Source organism: Lepidochelys kempii, chromosome 11 (assembly GCF_965140285.1).
Source record: "Lepidochelys kempii isolate rLepKem1 chromosome 11, rLepKem1.hap1, whole genome shotgun sequence".
In the NCBI taxonomy this organism is placed as follows: Eukaryota; Metazoa; Chordata; order Testudines; family Cheloniidae; genus Lepidochelys; species Lepidochelys kempii.
Window position 1 is genome coordinate 53,580,343 of NC_136390.1, and position 23,080 is coordinate 53,603,422.

The 23,080-nt window shown below is 41.0% G+C and overlaps 1 protein-coding gene across 1 annotated transcript in view; it reads right to left on the reverse strand.

The window, feature by feature from the left end:
* TMEFF2 (transmembrane protein with EGF like and two follistatin like domains 2) overlaps positions 1 to 23,080 on the reverse strand; it is a 172,726-nt gene that overhangs the window by 26,326 nt on the left and 123,320 nt on the right. Inside the window, exons 6-7 of the mRNA XM_073306223.2 lie at positions 22,648 to 22,796; positions 21,172 to 21,231 (exon numbers count right to left, since the gene is read on the reverse strand). Of these exons, the coding sequence (XP_073162324.1) occupies positions 21,172 to 21,231; positions 22,648 to 22,796 (209 nt within the window). The remainder of the gene's footprint in view (positions 1 to 21,171; positions 21,232 to 22,647; positions 22,797 to 23,080) is intronic.

Genomic DNA, 23,080 nt, shown 5'->3' on the forward strand with positions numbered 1-23,080 from the left:
TCTATATGCCCATATATATTTGATAAGGGGATTCATGTACATTTTTAATCAGCCCTGGATCTATCTCTTTAGACTATGTGAGCTGCTGCTGCAGGGGATGACTGAGCAGAGGATCAATGAAACAAAACATGAGTTTCATTTTGAGAAGCAACTACAAATAGGGAAGGCTATAGAAGCACCCCTTAATCCAATTATACTATGCTGTCTCTCTAATTCTCAATAGCAAACCCCATTCTGAACAGATTGTTTCATAGTGGAGGTTTATGGATGGCATAAAGCAGCATTTCAAAAGGTCTTAGACTTATTCTAGGACTGCCAGCACAGTTTTTCATGCATTTAGTATTTGGTCTTCACACAAAAATTTCCAACTGGAAACAAATATGAATGGCAAAAATGTCAAATAGTTTTGATTGGTAACAAAGAAATAAAAAGGTTATTGAAAATCAAAATGTAAAAATAGGCTACAGTTGTCATTTTGGTTATGAGGCTTTTCCTTCAATCCTTCTGACAGCTTTACAGACCCAATACTGAGACTTACCTTATTTTTAGTTTGGATTGCTTAAAGCAATCTTTTTGTATTGCTCATGTGCAGCTGAGCTAGTGAGTGGCACACTTTCAAATACGGTTTTCCTGGTAACACTTCTATTTATAAAAGATGTTTCCTCAGAGAACTGACAAAGGGAATTCAAGAGAGAACAGTTGGATTTTGGGAGGGAAGAAAGAAAGAGGGAGGGAAAAATAAAATGAAAGAGAATGAATTTGTATATGTAGAAGTCAAACACACAAGCGAACATATCTGCATATGATCAACTTGATCATCCCAAGCCACAACAAAAGGGACTTAAAAATTGCAATTTGTCCCACATTCTAGGAAAAGTCGGGCAACTTACATTCAATCATACTTTGTGGGGAACAGGTAGCAAAAGGCACTAGTGATGTCCAGCTCCTGTAACCCCAAGAAAGTGGCTGTGACCAAAAGTAAAGAAGGCATTGCCAAGGGGAAAAAAAGCAATTGTGTGATATGCTCACCCCATACAACACCTGCATTTACACGAGGTGCCAAGAGTGGGAAATGGCTTTAGAGCGTGCTACTCTGCATGTACGTTATGCCTTCCTGCTAGAGATGTGATGAAGGAAGTTCAGGCTGCTGTGAGGGGAACTGTAATAGGGAAAGTGTGCCCTGATTCCATAGCCACCTGATGGAGACAGGGTGTGATGTCTCATCTAACCAGTTTCAGCACTAGTGTGTTGGGTGCTAAGCAGGAATGAAAGCCTGAGCAAGCTGCACCACCAGGAGGGTGAGCTAGTGGTGAGAATAAAAGCACAGGAGACAGTCCCCACAGTAAATGCTTATCTAGAAATGGCCACAGGTTGGACAACAAATGTGAAAGAGGGTTGGACTGCTAATAGCATGCAGCAATACTGCTTTGAATGGAAGGAACTCTCTGTTTCCCACTCCTGCTGCCATGACGGTGGCACCAGCCATTCTGTGTTGCTTTGCTTGGGTCACCCATCCTGGACATTCCCTTCTCATCCTCAGTGATCTTACCCTGCAGTACTTGTCGCTGACTCTCCTGTGACTGCCCAGACAGGTGTCTAATGTCAGCTAACAGCTGTCACTTTCAGTCATATTTTTTGCTACTTTTGTGGTAGTTAAAGGGAAGAGGGGAAGCATTTTATGGGCATGCTGCAGAGCTGTGATCCCCACCCCTGTGCACAGGGAAGTAGCTGCACTTTTCAAGGGATGAATCCTACCCTAGCCTTTATTTTTATGCATCTGTTTTCTCCTGCGTGCTGCATTACAAACAGGGTGATGATAATCGGGCCCATGGAGTCTACGTCTGTAACTTTAGTATCTCCCTGCTTTTCTTATTACATTTTCCTTTTGTGGTTGTTCAGGGGATGAATGTTTATTGCAGCGGATGCCGTTTAAAAATTCCAACTGCAGCGCACAATGATGAGAACAGTATGTTTCATTTCCCATGACAGATGCGGAAAAGCCATACCTCAGTATCCAATTAAGGGCCACTCACATTTATGGCTTCTCTTCCAACTTTAAGTATAAGGAGATAATAATAAAACAAGATAAAATGCCGCCAAGGCAAAAAAATGCATTAAGATATTACATAATAAACACAAAAAATACCCACACTTATTATCTCCAGTGATTAAAACTGGGTGTGATGCAGGATGGCAGTCCTTAAATATCACCTATATAACTTTGCTGGGGCGGTTTGGCTTCAGAGGGGTCAGTTTTACAATAAACATTTAAGCTTCTTAAAATAACTCAAAGGCTAAAGAGAAGAAGCATGCAGCATGAGGCCGTATCAAAGAAGTGTGGCACACATACCTAGTGACACAAGGCGGTGAACATCCAATGTTACAGAACATTAGTTGGCCCTGGCATCATCAGAAGCTAAATGCAGTCTGATCCCTGGGCTGCATAACGCCGAAGCAGTGCCACTTGCTATGCAATCCACACTTTCCTTGGATCTTGACAGTGTGTTTTTCCAGGACTTCAACATCCTTTAATTGACATTTCCCATTGATCCATGTCAGACTTTACTTTCCGAAGTCAGTCAGCTGTCCTCTCTCTGAGGTGCACATTCTGAGCAACCAGGCCTCATTTCTTTTTGAAAGTTTTGTTATGGTCTCTATCCGACAGCAAGACCTTCTAAAAGAGCAGATAGTCTGGGCCTCCCTCTCCTGGAAAATTTCAGTGACTTCTGCCATATGGAACCCAGAAGGCAGCTTCTTCCTCACTTTCCTGTTCCATAAAAATGGGGCTGATAATATTTCTCTGCCCCAGATGGGCTGCAGTTCATTACTCTTTGCAAAATCCATTTTGACCCTTGGATGGAACGGGCTATAGAAATGGAATGTTTTATTAGTGGAACATAACCTACTATGTATACAGTATTGCTTTATTTAACTGCCACAGAAGTGAAATGTAATGATGGTATTTGTGTAAAAGAAAAGGATCACCATTTTACCTTACTCATTGCTCCTTCATAACAACACTGTAAATATATTAAGTGGGGGGAAGCTGACAGGGAGGGGGAAAGAACCATTTCTGGAAATGGGGAATTTAACAAGAATAAAAAACGACATAAAAGCATTAGGGTGAAATCCTGGCCCACTGAAATCAATGGCAAAGCTTCCACTGACTTCAGTGAGGCCAGGATTTCACCCACTAGTTCTTAAAAGCTGTATTCACTTTTATAAACATTTTAAACCACACAGCTGACATTCATCTGCCTGGCCAAGGCCCTTTAAATCACTGAAATACAGAAGGGGAAAAATTCTGCAGTGCCAGATATGTCTAAAACAGTTACAGTTCATGCTGAAGCAATCTGCAAAGGAGAAGTGCTTAGGATGCATTCTGCCTGACAAAATGCTAATAGTTTATCAGTTTAAATATTATAGACTAATAATATGTCCTTCTCTGGCTATTTCATTTTCAGAACTCAGTATGTTACTTGATTTTAGAATGATTTTTATTTGATCCTTTCCCATCTTAGCTAGATAAAAGTATGCTTGCATTATTAAATAAAATTGCAAATGAAATACCCTTGGGAAGGGGTGTTCTTGATGTACAATACACATAGCTTTAAACCTCAGATAATGTAAAAGAGGGAGATTAAAAGGCCATGGGGAGTAGTAGTAGTTGGTGTTTTTTTTTTTAATCAGCCTGAAATATATTTTACTATTATGTAATGCTGTCAAAAATGGATAATGCTTGTCATAATAGCACTGTGCAGAAAGTGCATTCCAATCCAGTGTTGATAATAATTAGGAAATGCACTGCCACTGATTATGTAACTACACATTTAGTTTACACCTATTATATTTAGAGTATGATAATTTAACGCTAACCGTGACACCCATGGGGGACATGTGTTAACATGCTAGACTGAAGGTCATTTAATAAAACAGGAGAATGTGGCTTTTGAATAGTCTCCTAATAGATTCTTTGTTATGAACCTGTTTGTTACAAATATCCAATGGACTGATTTCTGATGTGCACAGGGGAATGTTTGTATGTACCTTTTAAAGTGAAAGGGTGTGTTTGGGGACGAGGGGCTGTGAAATCAACTCTCACCTGGAAGCAAATTAAAAAAAAAATGATGAAGAGCTGCTAGTAAAATCTTAGTTCTTTTGCCTGGATATATTTTAGTTAATTTGTATTACTATATTTATGAATATCTATTGACATTTTCCATCCTTGGAAGTAACATGCTTTTGCCATTAATATTTTCTTATTTCTTTTAGAATTGGCTGGGGTCGGGGGAGGGACGAAGCTGCATTGCTGACACAACCAGTGAAAATGTATTTTTTTAAATTCAGATATATAAAGGGAAAAAGTATGTGGCCAATTCCTGAGCTGGTGGAAAGTGAAGTCAGTAAAACTGTGCTGATCTATACCAGTTGAGGATGTGACACATAACATTTCTTTGAGATTGTGCCGATGGGGAAAAGTATTACAGTAAGCAAGAAACAGCCTCTCTTTTCTCTAAACCGAATACTTAAGGCCCTCTGAAAATTAAGCAAATAAACCTCTTCTCCCTACACATACACTTTCTTGTGCTCCACTGTGTCCATTTAGAGATCCTGAGATTCTTGGTGGGAGAGCAGTCTCTAGTGGCATCCTTTTAGCAGGTGGTTTTCCTAAAATGGTGCTGATATGCAGTAAAGTTTACTATGGCTGCCTGCAGGATTAATTAACTTAATCCAAATTAGTGTTTTGTGCTGTTGGGAGCTGTTGTGCTTCTATATTATGTCTCCAGTCCTGGCAGAGTACTAAGAAGAAGAATGCCACTAACTAACTAGAAATTCTGAAGTCTACAAAAGGGCCAGATGGAACCTCGGATAGCGAAATCCCAAACCTGGGCTCCAAGCATAGCATATTTTTCCAGGGCCAGATTTAACAAAGCTAACAGAGCCTAGGTCTGGGATAGTTTTCTTTGGGTCCAGAGGGAAAGATGATGCTGGCAGAGGTATACACCTGTACCAGTCAGTATGGTAGCTGGTATGTATCTATTTTTTTCTGATAACGGTGAATGAAATGCTATTACATCCTAGTGTTTAAAACAATACTATGAGCAGATGAAAATAAAATCAAACCCAGTCATCAAACATGAATATCAAGCACCAGAAAGAGGTATTTGAAATGTCAGCTCCAATGCCAATTGTTTACTACTATTAAGATTAAGGAATAAATATTTTATACTTAAAAGTATTTATGCACACTTCCAGCAATTCTGCTATGGATTTTTAGTCTCCTCTTTCTTTCGGGGGAATTGGAACATAGATTTGTTCTGGATACCAAGGGAAAAAAATTAAAGGCTTCAGCGTAACATGTAACATGAAGCAGGTTTGTGTCTGTCTGTGATAAACAAAGGTATAGGCCTGTGAAAGCCACTTGAGTCCACTTGAGTCCACAGAACAATTCTTCCCATGCGTTCAGATGGAATTAACAAAGAATGCTATTTATTAAAGGTGTAAGCAGCGTTGATTTAAAAATGGGGAAATGGTTTTAAAAGTATGATTTGCCTAGGGGACAGTGAAGATACAATTGTTGATTATGTGTCTCCGTGTGACTTAATTTTATATAAAACAACTTTGGTGTGAGAGCTGTAATCTTTTCACCAGAACAAGGCTGCAATACTGCATGTGGCTAATTGTTACTGCGTATCTTGAAAATTCCACTCAGAAATCGTGTCACCTTTGTATGCCATGTTTCAGCTAGTACATTGTCATAAACCTCTGAAAACAAAGGTTTAGAAAGCAAATGCTGGGGCATAGCCTTACCTAGAGCACTACAAAAAGCACGACTAGCAAATTAAGCAAATGTATTTGAGCACTTCTTCCCACATTCCCTATCTCTCAGCATCCCTCTCCAACCAATGTCATATTTAAAAAGAATCTCTGGTTAAAAACAAAGAATAACTTTAATAGTTTAAAAGGCGAAAAGTTATGTCGAGGCAGGCTTAATTTAACCCTCCGAGTCTAATTCCGATGTCTCAGAAGGGAAAGTCTAGTTTTCTGCAAACCTTACCCCAATTTGAGCTTATTTTATTCTCTTGAGCATAGCACTGATACTTACACTGAAGATGTGTAGAGGGGGAAAAAGGGATTAGCATTAACAGCCTCTAATTTGTTTAAGAACAAGGATTTCTGCATTTTACATATATAAATGATGCATGATGCATTTATGAACTGGGGCATAAATGGAGAAATTTGCAGGAATGCTTATGTGAGCTCAGGCTGGCTAGCTGTTCTGTGTACGACCCTCATATGTATTGCAAATACAGTTTCTCTGTGTTTGTCCATAACCACTAACATAACATAATGTTACAGATGACTGGCTACATGATATTATAGGGGAAAAAAACAACTAAAGAACAGTGGTAGGAAGGAAGTGGAAAACCTGTGAGCCAGAGTTGTAGCAAGCTTTATGAATCTTGCACAGCTTTAATGCAAACCCCAGAGGGAAAAATACTTGTATTGCAAAATTTCCACTCAGAAATCTCAAAGACGTTTGACACCTTAATTCATTTCCAGGACTTAAATATTTCAGGCAAGCTGGTGACACTATAATAGCCTGGTCCAACCTTTTATTTATTATGCTGCTCATGCCAATTGGTGCTACAAGCTGGTGCTTGCATTTGCTGTTTATTTATTTCATACAGATCAAATTATTAGCCTAGACATATTTTGTTTTCAGGCTACGTGCTTGTGGACAAACCAAACAGCTTTCATTTCAATGTTCATTCAGTACATAGCTGAATTCGCTCATTATGGAAATGAGGCACAAACCAACTCAATGTAACTTATGGTCCAAATTTATTAATAAGGAAATTAAGCACTGAGCTTTAAAAGCACATCCTATTGGAAATTTCTACTTTCCTTGAGCGACAGAAGTCTATGGAAAAGAGATGTCTAGAAATTCATTTAATGATCAGAAGTCAATTTCAGTTTTAATGCTCACAGCTTTAGGATCTATGAGTGCAACAACGGACAACATTACGCAAAGAAAGAGCACTGTATCTCCCATTAAAAACAAACCAACCAACTCACTACATTTGACCATATATAAGCTTGTCATAGGGCAATTCAGAGTTACAGGAGAACACTCACAAAAAAATGAGCTAGACTTTCAGGGTTGATAGATTAAATGAGCAATGCTGCTTTCTCCTTATAGTTTTGTATTAAAATCTCCATAAGTCTGTCTTCAGTCTTACAGGCCCTTCAGGAAATAATGTGAGACTAAATATTACTGAAACATGTGCCACTGCCTATCTCCTGGCATGGGACTTTGTGCATGGGGCTCACATCTCCCTGGAACCATTTAGCTTCCCCCCGAACCTTGCAAAAAAGTCATATAGAACTTACTAGGGACAGAACCAATAGAGTTTTAGAGAGTTCTATTTTCCACTGCATGCACCTGATGAAGTGAGCTGTAGCTCACAAAAGCTTATGCTCAAATAAATTTGTTAGTTTCTCTGAGGTGCCACAAGTACTCCTTTTCTTTTTGCAGATACAGACTAACACGGCTGCTACTTTGAAACATATAATGTTCTATAGAACTCATCCTAAAGAAAGCTATATAATTTAATTAATGCTGCCAACTGTTGCAATTTTTTATGAGACTCAGGATATTTGATATTTTTCTTCAAACTGCAGGTCCCAGATTCACAGAATTACATAAGAATCTCAGCTTTAATGTTTTTTAAAAGTATCTAGCCCTCACAGTTGTGGAAAAAAGCCTGAAAATATGACCTGAGTGCACTCTAAATTTCAGAAATGAGAAGGCAAATGAACATCCACAATTTATTTTAAAAAAAAAACTCATGATTTTTAAGCCAATCTCATAATTTTGGGGCACAGTCATGATTCTGGAATACTTGGAGTTGACAATAGTCTAATGGAAAATGACAATCTTTCTGAGGGTTTTTTGAACCATTCTACAGAATTCTGTGGCAGGAATAGCCTTCTCTATTAAATTCTATAGGATGATAAACAAAAACCAAAAACCAAAACCACTAGCATATAGACAGGCTCTATTTTCTGTTAGCTTTGATAGGATTTTTCCAGTGGAGAAAATTTTAGATTGATGGTTCAAGTCCCATGTGGGGCGATGTGATGTTTTCTCTGAAGCAATTATCACGTTACAGCAATTTTCTATCTATGCATCTGTTTTAGAACCTGATCCAACTTCCACTGAATACAATGGGAGCTTGGCCCTATTAGGTGTAACTAACATCTTGCAATGCGTCCTTCCTGGAGGGACTTCGTGCTGCAAAGTAGCATTAAAATAGCAGCCCTCCCTTTTAAGAGCCCCCCACCTCTTCAATTATGGAGATATGAAAAATCATGACAGATTTAAAAAATGATTTTTGTAAATATTAGTTAAGATACCTAAGCTATTAAAAATACTACCATGGCTAAACAACAGAGGAAAAGATGTGGCTAGAGACAAAAAGACGTCTTTTAAAAATTGGAAGTAAAATCCTGCTTAGAAAAATAGAAAGGAACATAAATTCTGGCAAGTCAAGTGTAAAAGTATAATTAGACAGGCCAAAAAAGAATTTGAAGAGCAACCAATAAGAGACCAAAAAAAAAAAAATTGCTGTTAACTTGTAAGTACATCAAAAGCAGGCAGCCTGCCAAACCGTCAGTGGGGCCACTGGATGATCAAGGTGCTAAAGGAGCATTCAAGGATGACAAGGCTGTTGCAGAGAAGTGAAATAAATCATCTGTCCTCACTGCACAAGATGTGAGGGAGATTCCCACAACTAGCCATTCTGTTTAAAGTGACAGATCTGAGCAACTGTCCTAGACTGAGGTGTCCATAGAGAACACTTTGGAACAAACTGATAAATGAACCAGTAATAAGTCACCAGGACCTGATGGTATTCACCCAAGAATTCTGAAGGAACAAAAGTATGAAATTGCAGAACTACTAACTGGCATGTCACCTGTTGCTTAAATCAGCCTCTGTACCAAATGATTGAAGAATAGCTAATGTAATGCTGATTTTTAAAAAAGGTTCCAGAGGTGATCCTGGCAATTACAGGCCGGTAAGCCTAATATCAGTACCAGGCAATTTGGTAGAAACTATAGTAAAAGACAGAATTATCAAACACATAGATCAGGGATAGGCACCCTTTGGCACGTGGCCTGTCAGGGAAATCCACTGGCAAGCTGGGAAGGCTTGTTTACCTCAGTGTCCGCAGGTTCAGAAGCAGCAGCAAGCACATCCCTCGGTCCAGGCCGCTTCCCGCAGCCCCCATTGGCCTGGAACGGTGAACCGCGACCAGTGAGAGCTGAGATCAGCTGAACCTGCGGACGCTGCAGGTAAACAAACCGGCCTGCCAGCAGATTTTCCTGATGGGCCGCGTGCCAAAGGTTGCCGATCCCTGACATAGATGAACATGACATGATGGTGAAGAATCAACATGGCTTTTGTAAATGCCTCACCAATCTATTAGAATTCTCTGAGGGGATCAGCAAACATGTGGACAAGAGTGATTCAGTGGATAAAGTGTACTTGGACTTTCAGAAAGCCTTTGTAAAGGTCCCTCACCAAAGGCTCTTAAGCAAAGTGAGGAGTCATGCGATAACAGGGTAGGATCCTCTCATGAAACAGTAACTGGTTAAAAGACAGGAAACAAAGGATAGGATAGAACCTGTGTTGTTCAACATATTCATAAATGTTCTTGAAAAAGGGTTTAACTGTGAGGTTGCAAAGAATGCAGACAATAAAAAATTACTCAAGATACTCAGTCCAAAGCTGACTGTGAAGAATTACAAAGGGATCTCCCACAACTGGGTGACTGGGCAACAAAATGGCAGATGAAATTCAGTGTTGATAAATGCAAAGTAATGCATATTTTTTGCACATTGGAAAACATAATACCATCTATACGTACAAAACAATGGGGTCTAAATTAGCTGTTACTGCTCAAGAAAGAGATCTTGGAATCATTGTGGATAGCTCTCTGAAAACATCTGCTCAATGTGCAGCGGCAGTCAAAAAGGCTAACAAAATATTAGGAATCAACAGAAAAGGGATAGATAATAAGACAGAAAATGTCATAATGCCACTGTATATATCCCTGATATACTCACACCTTGAATACCGCACGTAGTTGTGGTTGACCAATCTTAAAGATATATCAGAACTGGAAAAAGTACAGAAAAGGGCAACAAAAGTGATTAGAGATATGAAACAGCTTGCATATGAGGAGAAATTAAAAAGACTGGGACTCTTCATCTTAGAAAAGAGATGTCTATGGGGAAAATATGACAGAGACGTATAAAATCTTGATTGGTGTGTAAAAAATGTTATTTACCCCTTCACATAACACATGAACCAGGGGTCACCCAATGAAATTAATAGATAACAGGTTTAAAACAAACATAAGGAAGTACTTCACACAACATACAATCAACCCGTGGAACTCATTTCCAGGGGTGTTGTGAAGGCCAAAACTATAACAGGGGTCAAAAAGGAATTAGATAAGTTCAAGGAGGATAGTTCCGTCAATGGCTATTAACCAAGATGGTCAGGGATGCAAACCCATGCTCTGGGTGTCCCTAAACCTCTGACTGCCAGAAGCTGGCATTGGATGATAGGGGTTGGATCACTTGATAAATTGCCCTGTTCTGTTCATTCCCTTAGAAATCTCTGGCACTGGCCACTGTCAGAGACAGGATACTGGGCTAGATGGACAACCAGAATGACATTGGCCAGTCTTACATTCTAATATGTGTGTATAAGAGAGGAAGGTTGGGCTAGTGGTTAAAGTGCTGGACTGGGACTCGGTGGACCTGGATTTAGTTTCCAACTCTGCCACAGACTGTGTGTGTCAGGCGAGTGTCTTTCTGTGCTTCAGATGCCAATCTGTAAAACAGATAACAATACTTCCTTTGTCTGTTTTATCTATTTAGACTGTACATTCTCTGAGGTGCTCTCTTACTATGCATCTGTGCAGTGGTAAGCGTGATGGCGCCCTCATCTCAACTGTGGTCTCTAGGTGCTACTGTAGTACAACTAAATGATAATATAAATAATCTTGACAAACTGGAATGGTTCTGAATTGGGCTACCATCGTCAGTTTTATTTGGTCTACTTCGAGACAAATGACTCACCATTGTGTCACCAAAAATCCTTTCCTCCTAGATCAAATTTATGATCTAGTCTAGGACCTTGTATTTCCATCATATTTGCTTGTGACCCTTTCTGCACTTGCTATCTATTAGTCTTTATTCCACCATAAGAGAAATACACTTTCCACTGATTCTTGCTGCAACATGCTCAGTCGATTGCCACTTTAGCTGCTTTTCAATCTTCAACACACTCTTCTCCTCGCTTTGCTGTCTTATTCATTTGCTTGTTCTTCTGTCTCTCTGTGTGATAAAGATTATATCTGTCTACAAATTTGCTTTCCAGCTGTTACTGGTAGCTCCTACTCCATCTTCTTGGTGGGTAACTATATTTCACGGATGGTTGTGCATAGCTGTCAAAACCCTTCTTTACAAAGTGAGTACTTGTTCTTCATGATACTGTTCAAATTTCTAGAAGATCTGCCCCCTCCTCCCAGCTCTTTGTCTCATTTTCCTACTCTGGAAGGCCCTGTGTCAGGATCAATTTGGCTGAGGCTGAAAAAACAGATTTGAAGCTCCCCCCATGCAAAGTTATTTTTTACATTTGCATGGAGCTCAGCTCTGGTCTTCTGCATATACATTTTGCCTTCACAGTCTTTAGGCTCAGGTTACATGTAACCAGCTACATGTCTGAATGCTCAGACAACTCAGCAGACACTGGGAGGGATGTGACATGGGTATCTCTAAAACAAGGGCACAACCAGAATTTTCCTAAGGAGGGGGCCCAGAGGTCTATCCTGATGCCACCTGAACCCAGCCCCAAGTTCCCTCTCCTGCACCCTCCCCTGGCACCCAGCCCCACACCCTCCTCCGACTCACTGTCCCCAGACCCAGTCCTGAACTCTCTCACGCTGCCTCTGTATCCAGATGTGCACTCTCCCCCTTGCACCCAGCTCTACACACACTCTCCTTCTGCTGCCCCCATACCCAACTCCAAGGTCTCCTGCTGCACCCAGCCCTACAGTCTTTCCACCCCACACCCAGCGAAATGGTTAGGCTGAAGAATGCCATCCCTACCAGGGGCAAAGCAGTTCTTGGAGCTCAAGTTCCCCTCCCACTTCTGTTTCTCCACTTCCGTAGGAAGCCTGAAAAGCCTGGAGCCAATCCTCCCATCAGTGCCCCCTGCTCTGCTTCTCTCAGGGGCTGGGGATGCTCAGCGCCCATGGGTATAGGAAGGACTGCAAAAGGTGGAGGGGCCAAACAGGTACACAGGGTTACTGTGCTGCTCATATTTGGCCTGGCCACCTCCCTGTCCTGATGGAGGGGCAGCTAGGTTAAGTTTGAGTGAAAGGGAGGGTCACAGCACCAATCAAATTTGGCCTGTGAGCTCCTTAATCATGACAGAGGGGCGGGCTGGTCAAATTTCCAGCTCCCCTCAGGGGCCGGGAGAGACAAGAAGGCTGGGTCTCCTAGTCTCTTCACCTCATTGCAGCCATGTCTTCAAGCTACCCCAAGCAAACAATGACTGATTGGGTCCCTCAAATTACAGGAAAATTGGATAAAAAACCCAGTCTGGATGGTGTGAAAGCCTACACTAGGCTGAAAAAGTTGAAAAACATTTTTCTTCCACCGAGGGCTTCCATTGCCTTTGTTCCATTGTACAAAAACCTGATAATTTTTTAATGGAATCATATCCTTGTGAATGTAACTAACATTAAATAAATGTTTAAGAATTGTTGACTTTTAAGGCACACGGAGTTTATAAAACCTTTGTACTGCAATTACGGGTAGCTAAATACCAGGCAAAATGTACATATATCCAGCAACTTGCCAAACAGCATTTAATTCGCTGCTCCAGGTGTCCAAATATTGTATGTGTTTTCATTATTTAAGTTATGTCAGGGAAAAACACCAAAACTTGCTAAATAATGTATTCATTTAGTGCTTGGCCACCTCCAACTTAGATCTTATGCAAATGGAATCCACAGAGATCTGCATGTGCAAGGATCCAATCTTCCTAACTGTTTTCTAAAGCTGCAGGTGAGGAAAGGTTTCTCTCTTCTGCATGATGGACACACAATGTGCTACTTTATTAGGGTGACCATATTTCCTTTTGCTGAATAGGGGACACCTGGTAAAATTACTCATATTCAAGCGAGTTCAATGGCAATCAGTCAGAGCTATGCAGTACATATGTTCAAATTAACATCAAGTTGACTGAGCCCCTGTTAAAAAGAAATACTGTATAGTTGGATTCTTTTTATTTACCTTCTTATCTTTAAGGGTTTAGGGTTCACATGGGGAGAAGTGACACCATCCCCTCCACCTCCCCTCACATAAGGAGAGGTGACATGTACACACTCCTGTGCACCTGTCTTACATGGGGGTGGGGTGATCAAACGACTGGACCCTCCCTGCCCGGCACTCTCCACTCTCCATGCCTGGCTGGCCCCCCAGGATGGACCTTCCTCTTCTGGTATCTAGCGCCACATCTTCCCGAGGCAACAAGTGTGTGTATGTGGGGGCATACAGGGTCACATGCCCCCCAGATTTCTGCCAGGATTCAAACCTGAATGTGGCCAGCAGTAGCTTTTTTGCATTGTGCGGGAGGGAAGGGAGAGGAGCTGCAGGATCGGCTCCTCCTGGCCAGTACCCAGGCTGGAAGGTCTTGGCCTTTCCCAGGGCGATGGCCCAGACAGAGGTAGTGGGGGAAGGAAGGGGCCTGGTGGCCAGGCTGCTGATGAGCTGAGCACTCTGACCAGGGGCTGGGTCTCTGCTCAGTACTGGGAGCGGGATATGCCCCGCCGGGGGGAGAGCGGGAGGTGGAGATGATATGGAGGAGCAGCGGGGCTGGGTGTGTGTGTGACGGGGCAAAGCAGGGAGAGGACAGCGAGTGGGGGACCGTGTAATGGGCCGACAGGTGGTCAGCAGAGGTCACACATAACCAGCCACCGCCTGGCACCTGCCTGCACTCACCAGCCATCGCAGCTTGCAGCCAGTGCCGGCCGGAAATGGGGACTCTGCTGGCCGAGAGCTGGAATGCAGCGGGGCTGTGCTGAAGGACCAGCAGGGGGAGCATCTGGCCCCAAGCACAGCAGCTTTGCCCCACCACAGACTTACACACCCACCCCTACTGTTGGCCACTGGACCGCCCCACTCACTGCTGGTGGGCAGGCAGCTGGTGAACAGGGATCTGTCCAGCAGCAAGACCAGCCAATACTGATGGTGGTGGGGAAGACAGAAAATGTGTCCGTTTTTAGGAAAAAGTCGGGACACCTGCAGGAGGGCTTAAATACGGGACTGTCCCTTTAATACCAGGACATCTGGTCACCCTATACTGTATGCCTCACTTGCTTATTCCTTAAAGAATGCCTGGTTTGCAAAGACACAGCAAAAACTAGATAGTAGCTTGTATACCAGAGCAAAGTTGTCGGGCTGTATTATTCGCCAGCATTTTAGGAAATGAATGACATGGAAGTCTTTATAAAATTTAATTTAAAAAGGGACACTGTCAAGTAGTTTAGGGTCAAAATTTGATGTACTTTAAAACTGTTATAATCTGGTGGGGGAATACCCTCTGAATTCCTAGCATACTATCCCTGAAACTAAGAATAAAATAGTAGTGACTGTTTTATGTATAAGTTCAGTGACATTTTTTCTCTGCTCTTGGGGTCCAATCCAAAGCCCACTGAAGTCAGTGAAAAGACTCACATTGAATTCAATGGATTTTGTATCAAGCCCCTGAAGAACCAAACACTCAAGGCCTGATCAATGGTTATCTGGGGATTTTTGCCTGAGTAAGGAGAAAATATTAATTAACAATTCATTTTTCACATCTGTATTAAAACTATCAATGTTATCACTAATGTTGCTAGTGAACCACAACACTGAAAATGGCCCAGCCATATTGGGATAGTCTTCACAGTGATCACAGGTGGGTTTGGGAAAAAAGAAAAAAAGGTGTTTGTCCAATGAAAAAAAGAATAAAATCAGTACAGGCATAATTGCTAATGCCCAGCTTCTAAGAGGTTGTGGAGGGTAAAGAAACAAAAATTAGATATTATAAAAAATGCTTGAAAGCCTGGGCTTAAAAAGGTATGAGGATATACAAATAAAATAAAATAAAATCAATGTATACAAACAGCAGGCCTTCCTTATTTCAAGGAAATACTGACTGCCCTACTCACAACTTAGAAGCTATATTTTTAAATATTCCAGGAATTAATTCATATATATATGTGTGTGTGTGTGTGTTCATACGTGTACACACACACATACAACTCCTATAGTATTTTAAATGTAGCTTCTGAGTTGTAGGAATACATTTATTGCCAGTTCGTTTAGGGGAAAAAAATCCACCAATTCCCTCCCCCACAAAAAAAATCCAAATGGTTGTATAGGGCAGAGGTTCGGGGGGGGGGACAGGGGACAGGGAATGGGGCAGGGTTGGATAGGGGGTGGGGTCCCCAGGGGCAGTTAGGGGCGGGGGTCCTGGGAGGGGGCGGTCAGGGGACAAGGAGCAGGGGGGGTTGGATGGGGGGGATTCTGAGAGGGGGGAAGTCAGGGGGTGGGAAGTGGGAGGGGGCGGATGGGGGTGGGGGCCAGGCTGTTTGGGGAGGCACAGCCTTCCCTACCTGGCCCTCCATACAGTTTCGCACCCTGATGTGGAAGTTTGCCCACCCCTGCCTTAGTGTCTTATTAAAAATGAGAGGGATGCGTGCGTGGGAACAGAGAAGCACACATAGAATGTAAAGCTGGCAGTGAGAGTCCAGTAAAACCTGTGGGCTTTTGGATGCTGGTGGTGGAGAAGCACCTGACAGAGTAATGAATTTCATGTCTGCTTGCAAGCTCATAGACACTCTCTCCCCCAATGCATATGTTAGTTTTGGTGAAAACTACGCACTCTGTCATTAGTTTATGTTTATCTGAAATTATTCAGCCATGTCCATTTCTCAGAGCAAAACCTGTCTGTGTAGAATGGGATCCTTAAAAGAAAAAACAAACAGAAAAAAAGAAATATAGCAAATCCATGGATAGATTTACATTTCCAGGTAAAGTGAGCTTTCAGTTTTGTGAACAGTGAAGTACATAAATTTATTAACAAAAATCACTGTGGTTTAAAAGAAGAACATTAGGAAGCAAGTATGGTAAATAAATGTATGATATTAACAGGTTATTATGAAAAACATAGCAGTACCTTAGAGATTGTTCGGGTGATCCTTTAAGACCACTGTACTCTGGAGACTTGATGTGTGTGTGCAAAGGGAACTACCTGTGTTCCTTTAGTTACCCGATCCTTTACAGAGAGCATTTCACAGAGTTAGGATCAATATAATGGACAATACCAATTATTTCCTTATTCCCTTTCTTCCTGGAAAAGTCAATTCTTGTGATTCAGAGTTTTTATAAGTGGGCATGAAATTCTGTCTCAGGCCAGACCTATAATCCAAAGTTTTGTCAGCACAGGTATGTGCGAATAAACCAGCACTCCCTAGCTGGCATAGCTAGGCCAGCAAAATCCCCTATGCAGACACAACTATGTTGACAGAAGAGTGCTTCTGTTACCATCACTAATGTGGTGTTCTAACACAGGCAGAAAAACTCCTTCTTTTGGATATGCTTTGTCTACACCAGGGCGAGCACTGCTGTTATACCTATGCTGATACAGCTATACCTGCAACACGTCCGCACTATAGACAAGGCCTCAGAGGTGCCCAATGATACCGTTAGTCTTTAAGGTGCCAGCGGATTCCTTGTTTTTGTGGATACAGACTAACACGGCTATCCCCTGATACTAGGCATAGTAAAGGGACTTCTATTGAAAGCCCTAGATTCATTAATTTGGATGTATTATTTCAGAGATACTGCGATGAAGGAAGTGCTATTTCTTCACATAAAAATGAGCCCAATGAGGAATATATAGCATTCCCCTTCTGAGGAAGTACAGGTTTCAGAGTAGCAGCCGTGTTAGTCTGTATCTGCAAAAAGAAAAGGAGTACTTGTGGCACCTTAGAGACTAACAAATTTATTTGAGCAGAAGCTTTCATGAGCTACAGCTCACTTCATCGGATGAGTTCATCGAAAGTACAGTAACACACACTATACCAGAATATCCCTAAAATAATCATTAAACATATAGTCAAACAGCAATGCACGTTAGAGAACGTGAGAAATGCATGTTGTATACAGTCCTGCAAGTGGTTCTAAAACTGAAGCGTGAACTTCCAATGAACCTCAGTTTTATTCCATCTTGACTAGTAATTTACCAAGGGCTTTAGATATTTTTCTAAATGATTCCTTTAAACTCACGTTTTCAATGGCAATTATTCCATGAGCACTATGTGAAACTGAAATCATATGGGTTGCTGCGCATGAACTTACCAGATTTCAAACTACATGTTTAGCAAAACTCAGTTACCACTTGTAGAGATTGGAGATTAGACAAGAATATATTTAAGTTCAGAAAAGAAGCCAGATCCTCAGCTGGTGTAAATTCATGTAGCTCCATTGAAGTCAATGAATCTATACCAAATTACATTGGTGGAAGACCTACCCTAACAGGCAAGTCATCTACTGGAACCCATATGACTTCAAATCAGAAAAGAAGTCACCAGGGATTAGTTATGAATTATAGCTAGATAAATATTATTGCATGAGAGCTATCCAGGACAACCCCACCGTTTCCACAAATGTAGGGACTCAGATTCAGTGCATGTCTTCCGGGGAGTTGGAACAACGTAGGAGCTGCAGCTCCATGACCTTATTTCTTCTGCTCTGGGATACTACTGAAGATTTGCCCGTGAGGAAAATGACTCTTTTTTATTGATCTTCTTCTCTCCTTGGACATCACTCCTCTCTCCTTTCCACAAACCCCAGTCCCTTCCACTTTCTGTAATATTCACTCTAGTATCCTCACAGAATTCTCTGCAGTTTTTGATGCTCACAGACTTTCTCCAATACCCCTTTGTTTGTTTTTGCCTCATCTTTGCCCCTGCCTCCTGCAAAACAATTCAGCATCACCTTCTTCATCATCTCTAACCTGTCCTCTAATCTCCAGCAACTTGTTGCTGCTATTGATTTTCTTCTCAGGACTACCACTCCATTTCTGTGCTCCCCAAAGGGAAATTATCATGACTTTCCTGACCAACATCTAGCCGTTGGTCTCCCTTCTATTTCTGATTCCATGGTATCTTCTGTGGTCCTCCCTCCCATCCGCCCCCCAATGACCTATACTCACAACCCACCTCGTCCTGAATGGCCCTCTCCCTTGCTGCCACTGCTATTTTTCCCCTCTTCCTAATCCTCAGCCTCTCTTTCCTCCATCTCTTTCCCTTGTTGTTACAGCTGAGCTGGTTTTTACTTAAGTGCACTTCTTTTGTTCAGACACCAGGTCATGTGGTTCACTGCCATGCTAATGCTAAATTACTAGAGGCTAGCAGACTTGGATAGGCTAGCGCACCATTTTAAAAGGAGCCACAGGCCTTAATTCTCACCTGAGAACCTCCACCGCTCTCTTCAGGTCTCAAGCAAGGAAAATAGAGGATTTAACACAACAATATTGCTTGTCCTTATTTCTAATTGAAAAGAAATCATTTTAGCCCAGCTCTGCTTCTCCCCAACCTATCACAAGATTCAACCTTAGCCTTGCCTGTGTCTTAAGAAAACCGATTGCCAACTTAGAGGGGAAAGCTTGCATCAATCAAAGCTTTTGGGGCTGACTCTGTAGAGTTTTCCTTTTATTACCTCTGCCCCCGTCCTTCTTGGAAAAGCTCCTTGAGAAAGGAAAAAATATGGGGCATTGTGCATTTTGGCTCCTTCTCTACCAAAGTGAACCCACTGTGTCCTCCCTTCATGTTGTTTAGGTTCCACGGTTACTAACCAGTGCTCCTCAAGCTCATTGTGCCATAATCTGGCCCTGTATATTTTTTAAATCTCAATACATCACTTTTAAAACTGGAATGGAATAAACATTTTCTAACTGTGTGGCTTACCGTCCATGCAGAATAACCACCCAGTATGGATCCTCACCCTAGATTACCAATTGGTAACTAATGAACAGTGAACACTTTCTAACATACATTCCAAGTAGCTTTGGACCAATTTTCTAAATTGCTGTCACTGAGGCCCTCTTCCTTAGCTACTTTTATTAATCACCAGGAATTTATCCCTAGGAAATATCAAAGTGACTATTTGTTGTGGGTAAGAGCTGAGATTATTCAATTTGGACAGCTGTTCTAGGGTGCAGGTTTGAAAACATACCAAGAGATTTGTAGTAGTGTAAATAATATAAAGAGCTCATATTTTCAATATTTACAAGTCAGATTTTATCTAGACCCTTAACCACTTTTGAGGAGTTCCAGGAGCAAGCTGGAACAAAAGATTTAATTTCTAAGATATATACAATTTTGACTGAAAAAGATGTTGACCAGAAAACAATACAGATGAAAAGGTGAGAGAGAAATTTGGATAAAGAAATTGATCTAATGAGTGTCTCTCTGTATGGGCTAGATGATACACATCTTCAGTTTGTATTACTCAAAGAATTTTTTAAATGAAATATTTAATTTGACTCCAGTTAAGATCCATCATCTTTTTTGCTATTAGGGAGGCGCTCTGTTGGAAGAGTTGCAGGGAAAAGGGTACATACATGCACATCTGGTGGTTGGGTTCAGGAATTAGATGGCTTTGAAAGAAAATTATTAAAGAGATTCATCTTTTGACAAAATGCCAGCTTCCTAGAGATCCTCCGACCTGCTTACTTAATGAGCCAGTAAATGATCTAAATTTCTAACAAATGACAAATTAATTTATTTTTTATAGTTAGTTGCTAGACTTTGTATTGCACACAACTGAAAAAATGTGAACCATCCTCCTATGGAATTGTGTATAGTAACATATAGATTCTCCTTATTATGGAAAAGCTTTCATACCAAGTACATGCCCAAGGGAAGCACCAAAAAGAGGGTAGATAGTTTGAAATGTTATCAACCTTTTTAGCGTATGCAGAGGAGGAGTGCTTCCCAGCCAGCAAGCAAGAATCTTTAGCCAGGTTCTGGCTATTAATCTGATCTTGAATAAGTAATGTACAATATAGTTTTAACATTTTATTGTAACTTCGCCTTAATAAAAAGTTTTACAAAATTTTACTAGTAAAAATTATAAACCGCTAAGAGATAAACTGTATTTCATCTTCACTGCACAGCATATCAGTGGGGGTAAACCTGGCATTCAGAGCTTTGTAGCTCAACAGTACTCCCTTGTAAAGATCTATTTTCACAATATAAAAAAACACAAGCTTAAGCAATTATACATGGCTTGCCACATTTTTAACAGGAACACTCCAAATGCTTCTATTCACAGTTCTAACGTCAAGCTGTGAACATTTGCACAAAAGCCACTCATAAATTAATCCTCCTAGTAAGAAGATTTGAAAAAGAAAGATGTTCACCCAAAACAAAATTCGATAAACCCTACATAACATTTACATGTTTTTAATTTAAAATGTTATATCACGCTACGTAGCCATTAATTTTTACTGGAGCGTATAAATAAATTAAAGCCATTTATCATTTTTTAAAATCTATTATAAATACCTTATTAACTTTACATTCAAACACAGAGATAATATCAATTCTAGCAGCATCTGATGACGCAGCATATATTGTATTTTTGGGAGGAGCTATACAAAACTATTGGTTTTCACTTAATCATATTCAGGTGTTCTGACAACAATTTGCAACATTTGGTTCAGTGTGAAAGCTGTACTGATTTCCACCAATACTTGCTGCCGGGGCAAGCATTCTGCAATGTTAACTAGTCTCACTGTCAATACAGGCTTTTTTTTTTTTTTTTGCCCCAGAGTGTTTGTACATTAGTGATGATGAGACATTTGATAAAAAGAGAGGCAGTTTTCAGATTACCCCCGCCCCAACAAATAAGTAAAAAAAAATTAAAGATTACTATACTTACAGTTTTGCAAACATAGGGGAAACTGTTCTCGCCCCAAAGATTTTGCCAATTGTACTTCTCATATTACTGATATTATAATAGGAATCTTACCTGCATAATCCGTTCTTGCATAATGTCCATCTTCAGACTTTGTGGTGGTAGTTGTGTTATCTGTGTTAAAAGAAATACAATGTGTTGCTTTGACGTTTCCTGCTGCTTTTGTAAAAGAGAGGCCAATCCTGTAAGTCTCAGAGTGTAAGCAAGAAGTCCCTGCACCTATGCAGAGCTCCACTGACTTCAAGGAAGCTGTGTATGGGAGCAAGAATCTGACTGCAAGTGTCAATTGCAGGATCAGGGTCTTTGGACTGATTCACCCCATGCTGAGACACAAAGCTGCCATTCCAGGAATAACATTTGTCTAACAATGTCTAACTGGATCTAAAAAGATCCAGTTACAGTGAGGTGTGATTTCCTCATTGTTTTAAATAATCCGGACCTGGCGATAATCTAATCTGAAAATGGTGAACAGGAAAGGAGGGTTCATTTTAAATAAATATTTTATAGGAATATAAATAGAATGTGTTTAATATGCAGGTTTAATAGGGCTCTGTAAATAGATGTGTTTAGGATTTATAGTTCAGAAGCAGAGGAGGGCGGGGAGCTATTAAGGATCCTGTGACTCAATGGCCATTTTATTTACAGAGACTATTTAAAACCATATTTTCCCCATTTTTATCTTGAGCACAAAATAGGCTTTTTGAAAATCAACTCAATGGTTACGCTGGCACACACATGAAATAGTGCCAGGTGGCTCTGAATCCTAATTCTAAACCTTGAATGCAGCCAGGTGAACAAGAATCACCAAGTTATTTCCTGAAAGGACATATGCCTTTCTGCTGGGAAGAGGAGGGTTGCCATATTCATTAGGCTGGGCTCTGTGACTTTGGCATCATGAAGATCCAGATGACACAACAAACAATGGTGATTACATAGGCTCCACTAAAGATACTGGGCCAGAGCCTCTGATCCAGTGGCACAAGGCAGCCCTCAAGCAAGATTCCTCATATGCAGGAGAATCCCTATGAGGCTTGGAACTGTAATGCTGCCTCCCTTCTAACCTCCAGCACAGACGGTGTGGCTGGGGGAAGGGGGTGTGACTGGGCTGTTCCTTTTGCCACAATGATGCTTAGGAGCTGGAACTGCCTCTTGGGGCTACAGATATGAGACATACACAGCCACCTTAATGCTATAGAAATTTGTGCTGGGGCCTGTTCTAGGGCTGAAGGGCCCCAGAATGGGGCACCGGGAGCGGGAGCAAGAAGGTTGCAAAAGTTGCTTAAAGCCACCTTTGCACATGTCTCTCTAGGGCTGCACCAACCAGAGCTCAGCCACAGCTCAGATATGAAGGCCAGTATTTCAAAACCTGTAATCAACAAAATTCCCTCTCCACCAGACCGCATCCTACACTGTAAATTAGAAGAGTCTATTGAAAATGTAAGAAGTGCCTAATAGCAAGCCAGCCCTAGTTCTTATTTTTGCACAAAAATTGAAAACATTATTTGAAATGAATTTTGCTCTGAGCATTACCTTGACATCGACCCAAAGACATGACTTCAATTTTCTCCTGTTTCTGGCATGATGCTTCTTTGATTTGACATGCATTATCATAGGATTTCCCATCAGAAGCACAAAGAGGATTGAAGTTGGTCTGAGAACAGTCAATGTTGCACACGCACCTGAACAGATTAAAAACAGGCTAATGTAAGAAAGCTTTCTCATGACATCCTAGATAAAGCACAAAAATAAAGACGGCTTGGAGGGTTTCCATGGCTGTACAATAAAGATTGATGGAATGAAACTGGAAAATTCTGGTGAAGGGCTGTTTGTGGTTTTGGATTGGAATGAAATGCCAGGAAAAAAGTGAAAGAGAAAGAAAGCAAAGAAAAATGAAAAGGCAAACAACTGGACTTCTAAAACTAAATTAAAGCATGCACTACTGTAAAATAAATTACATACAGGC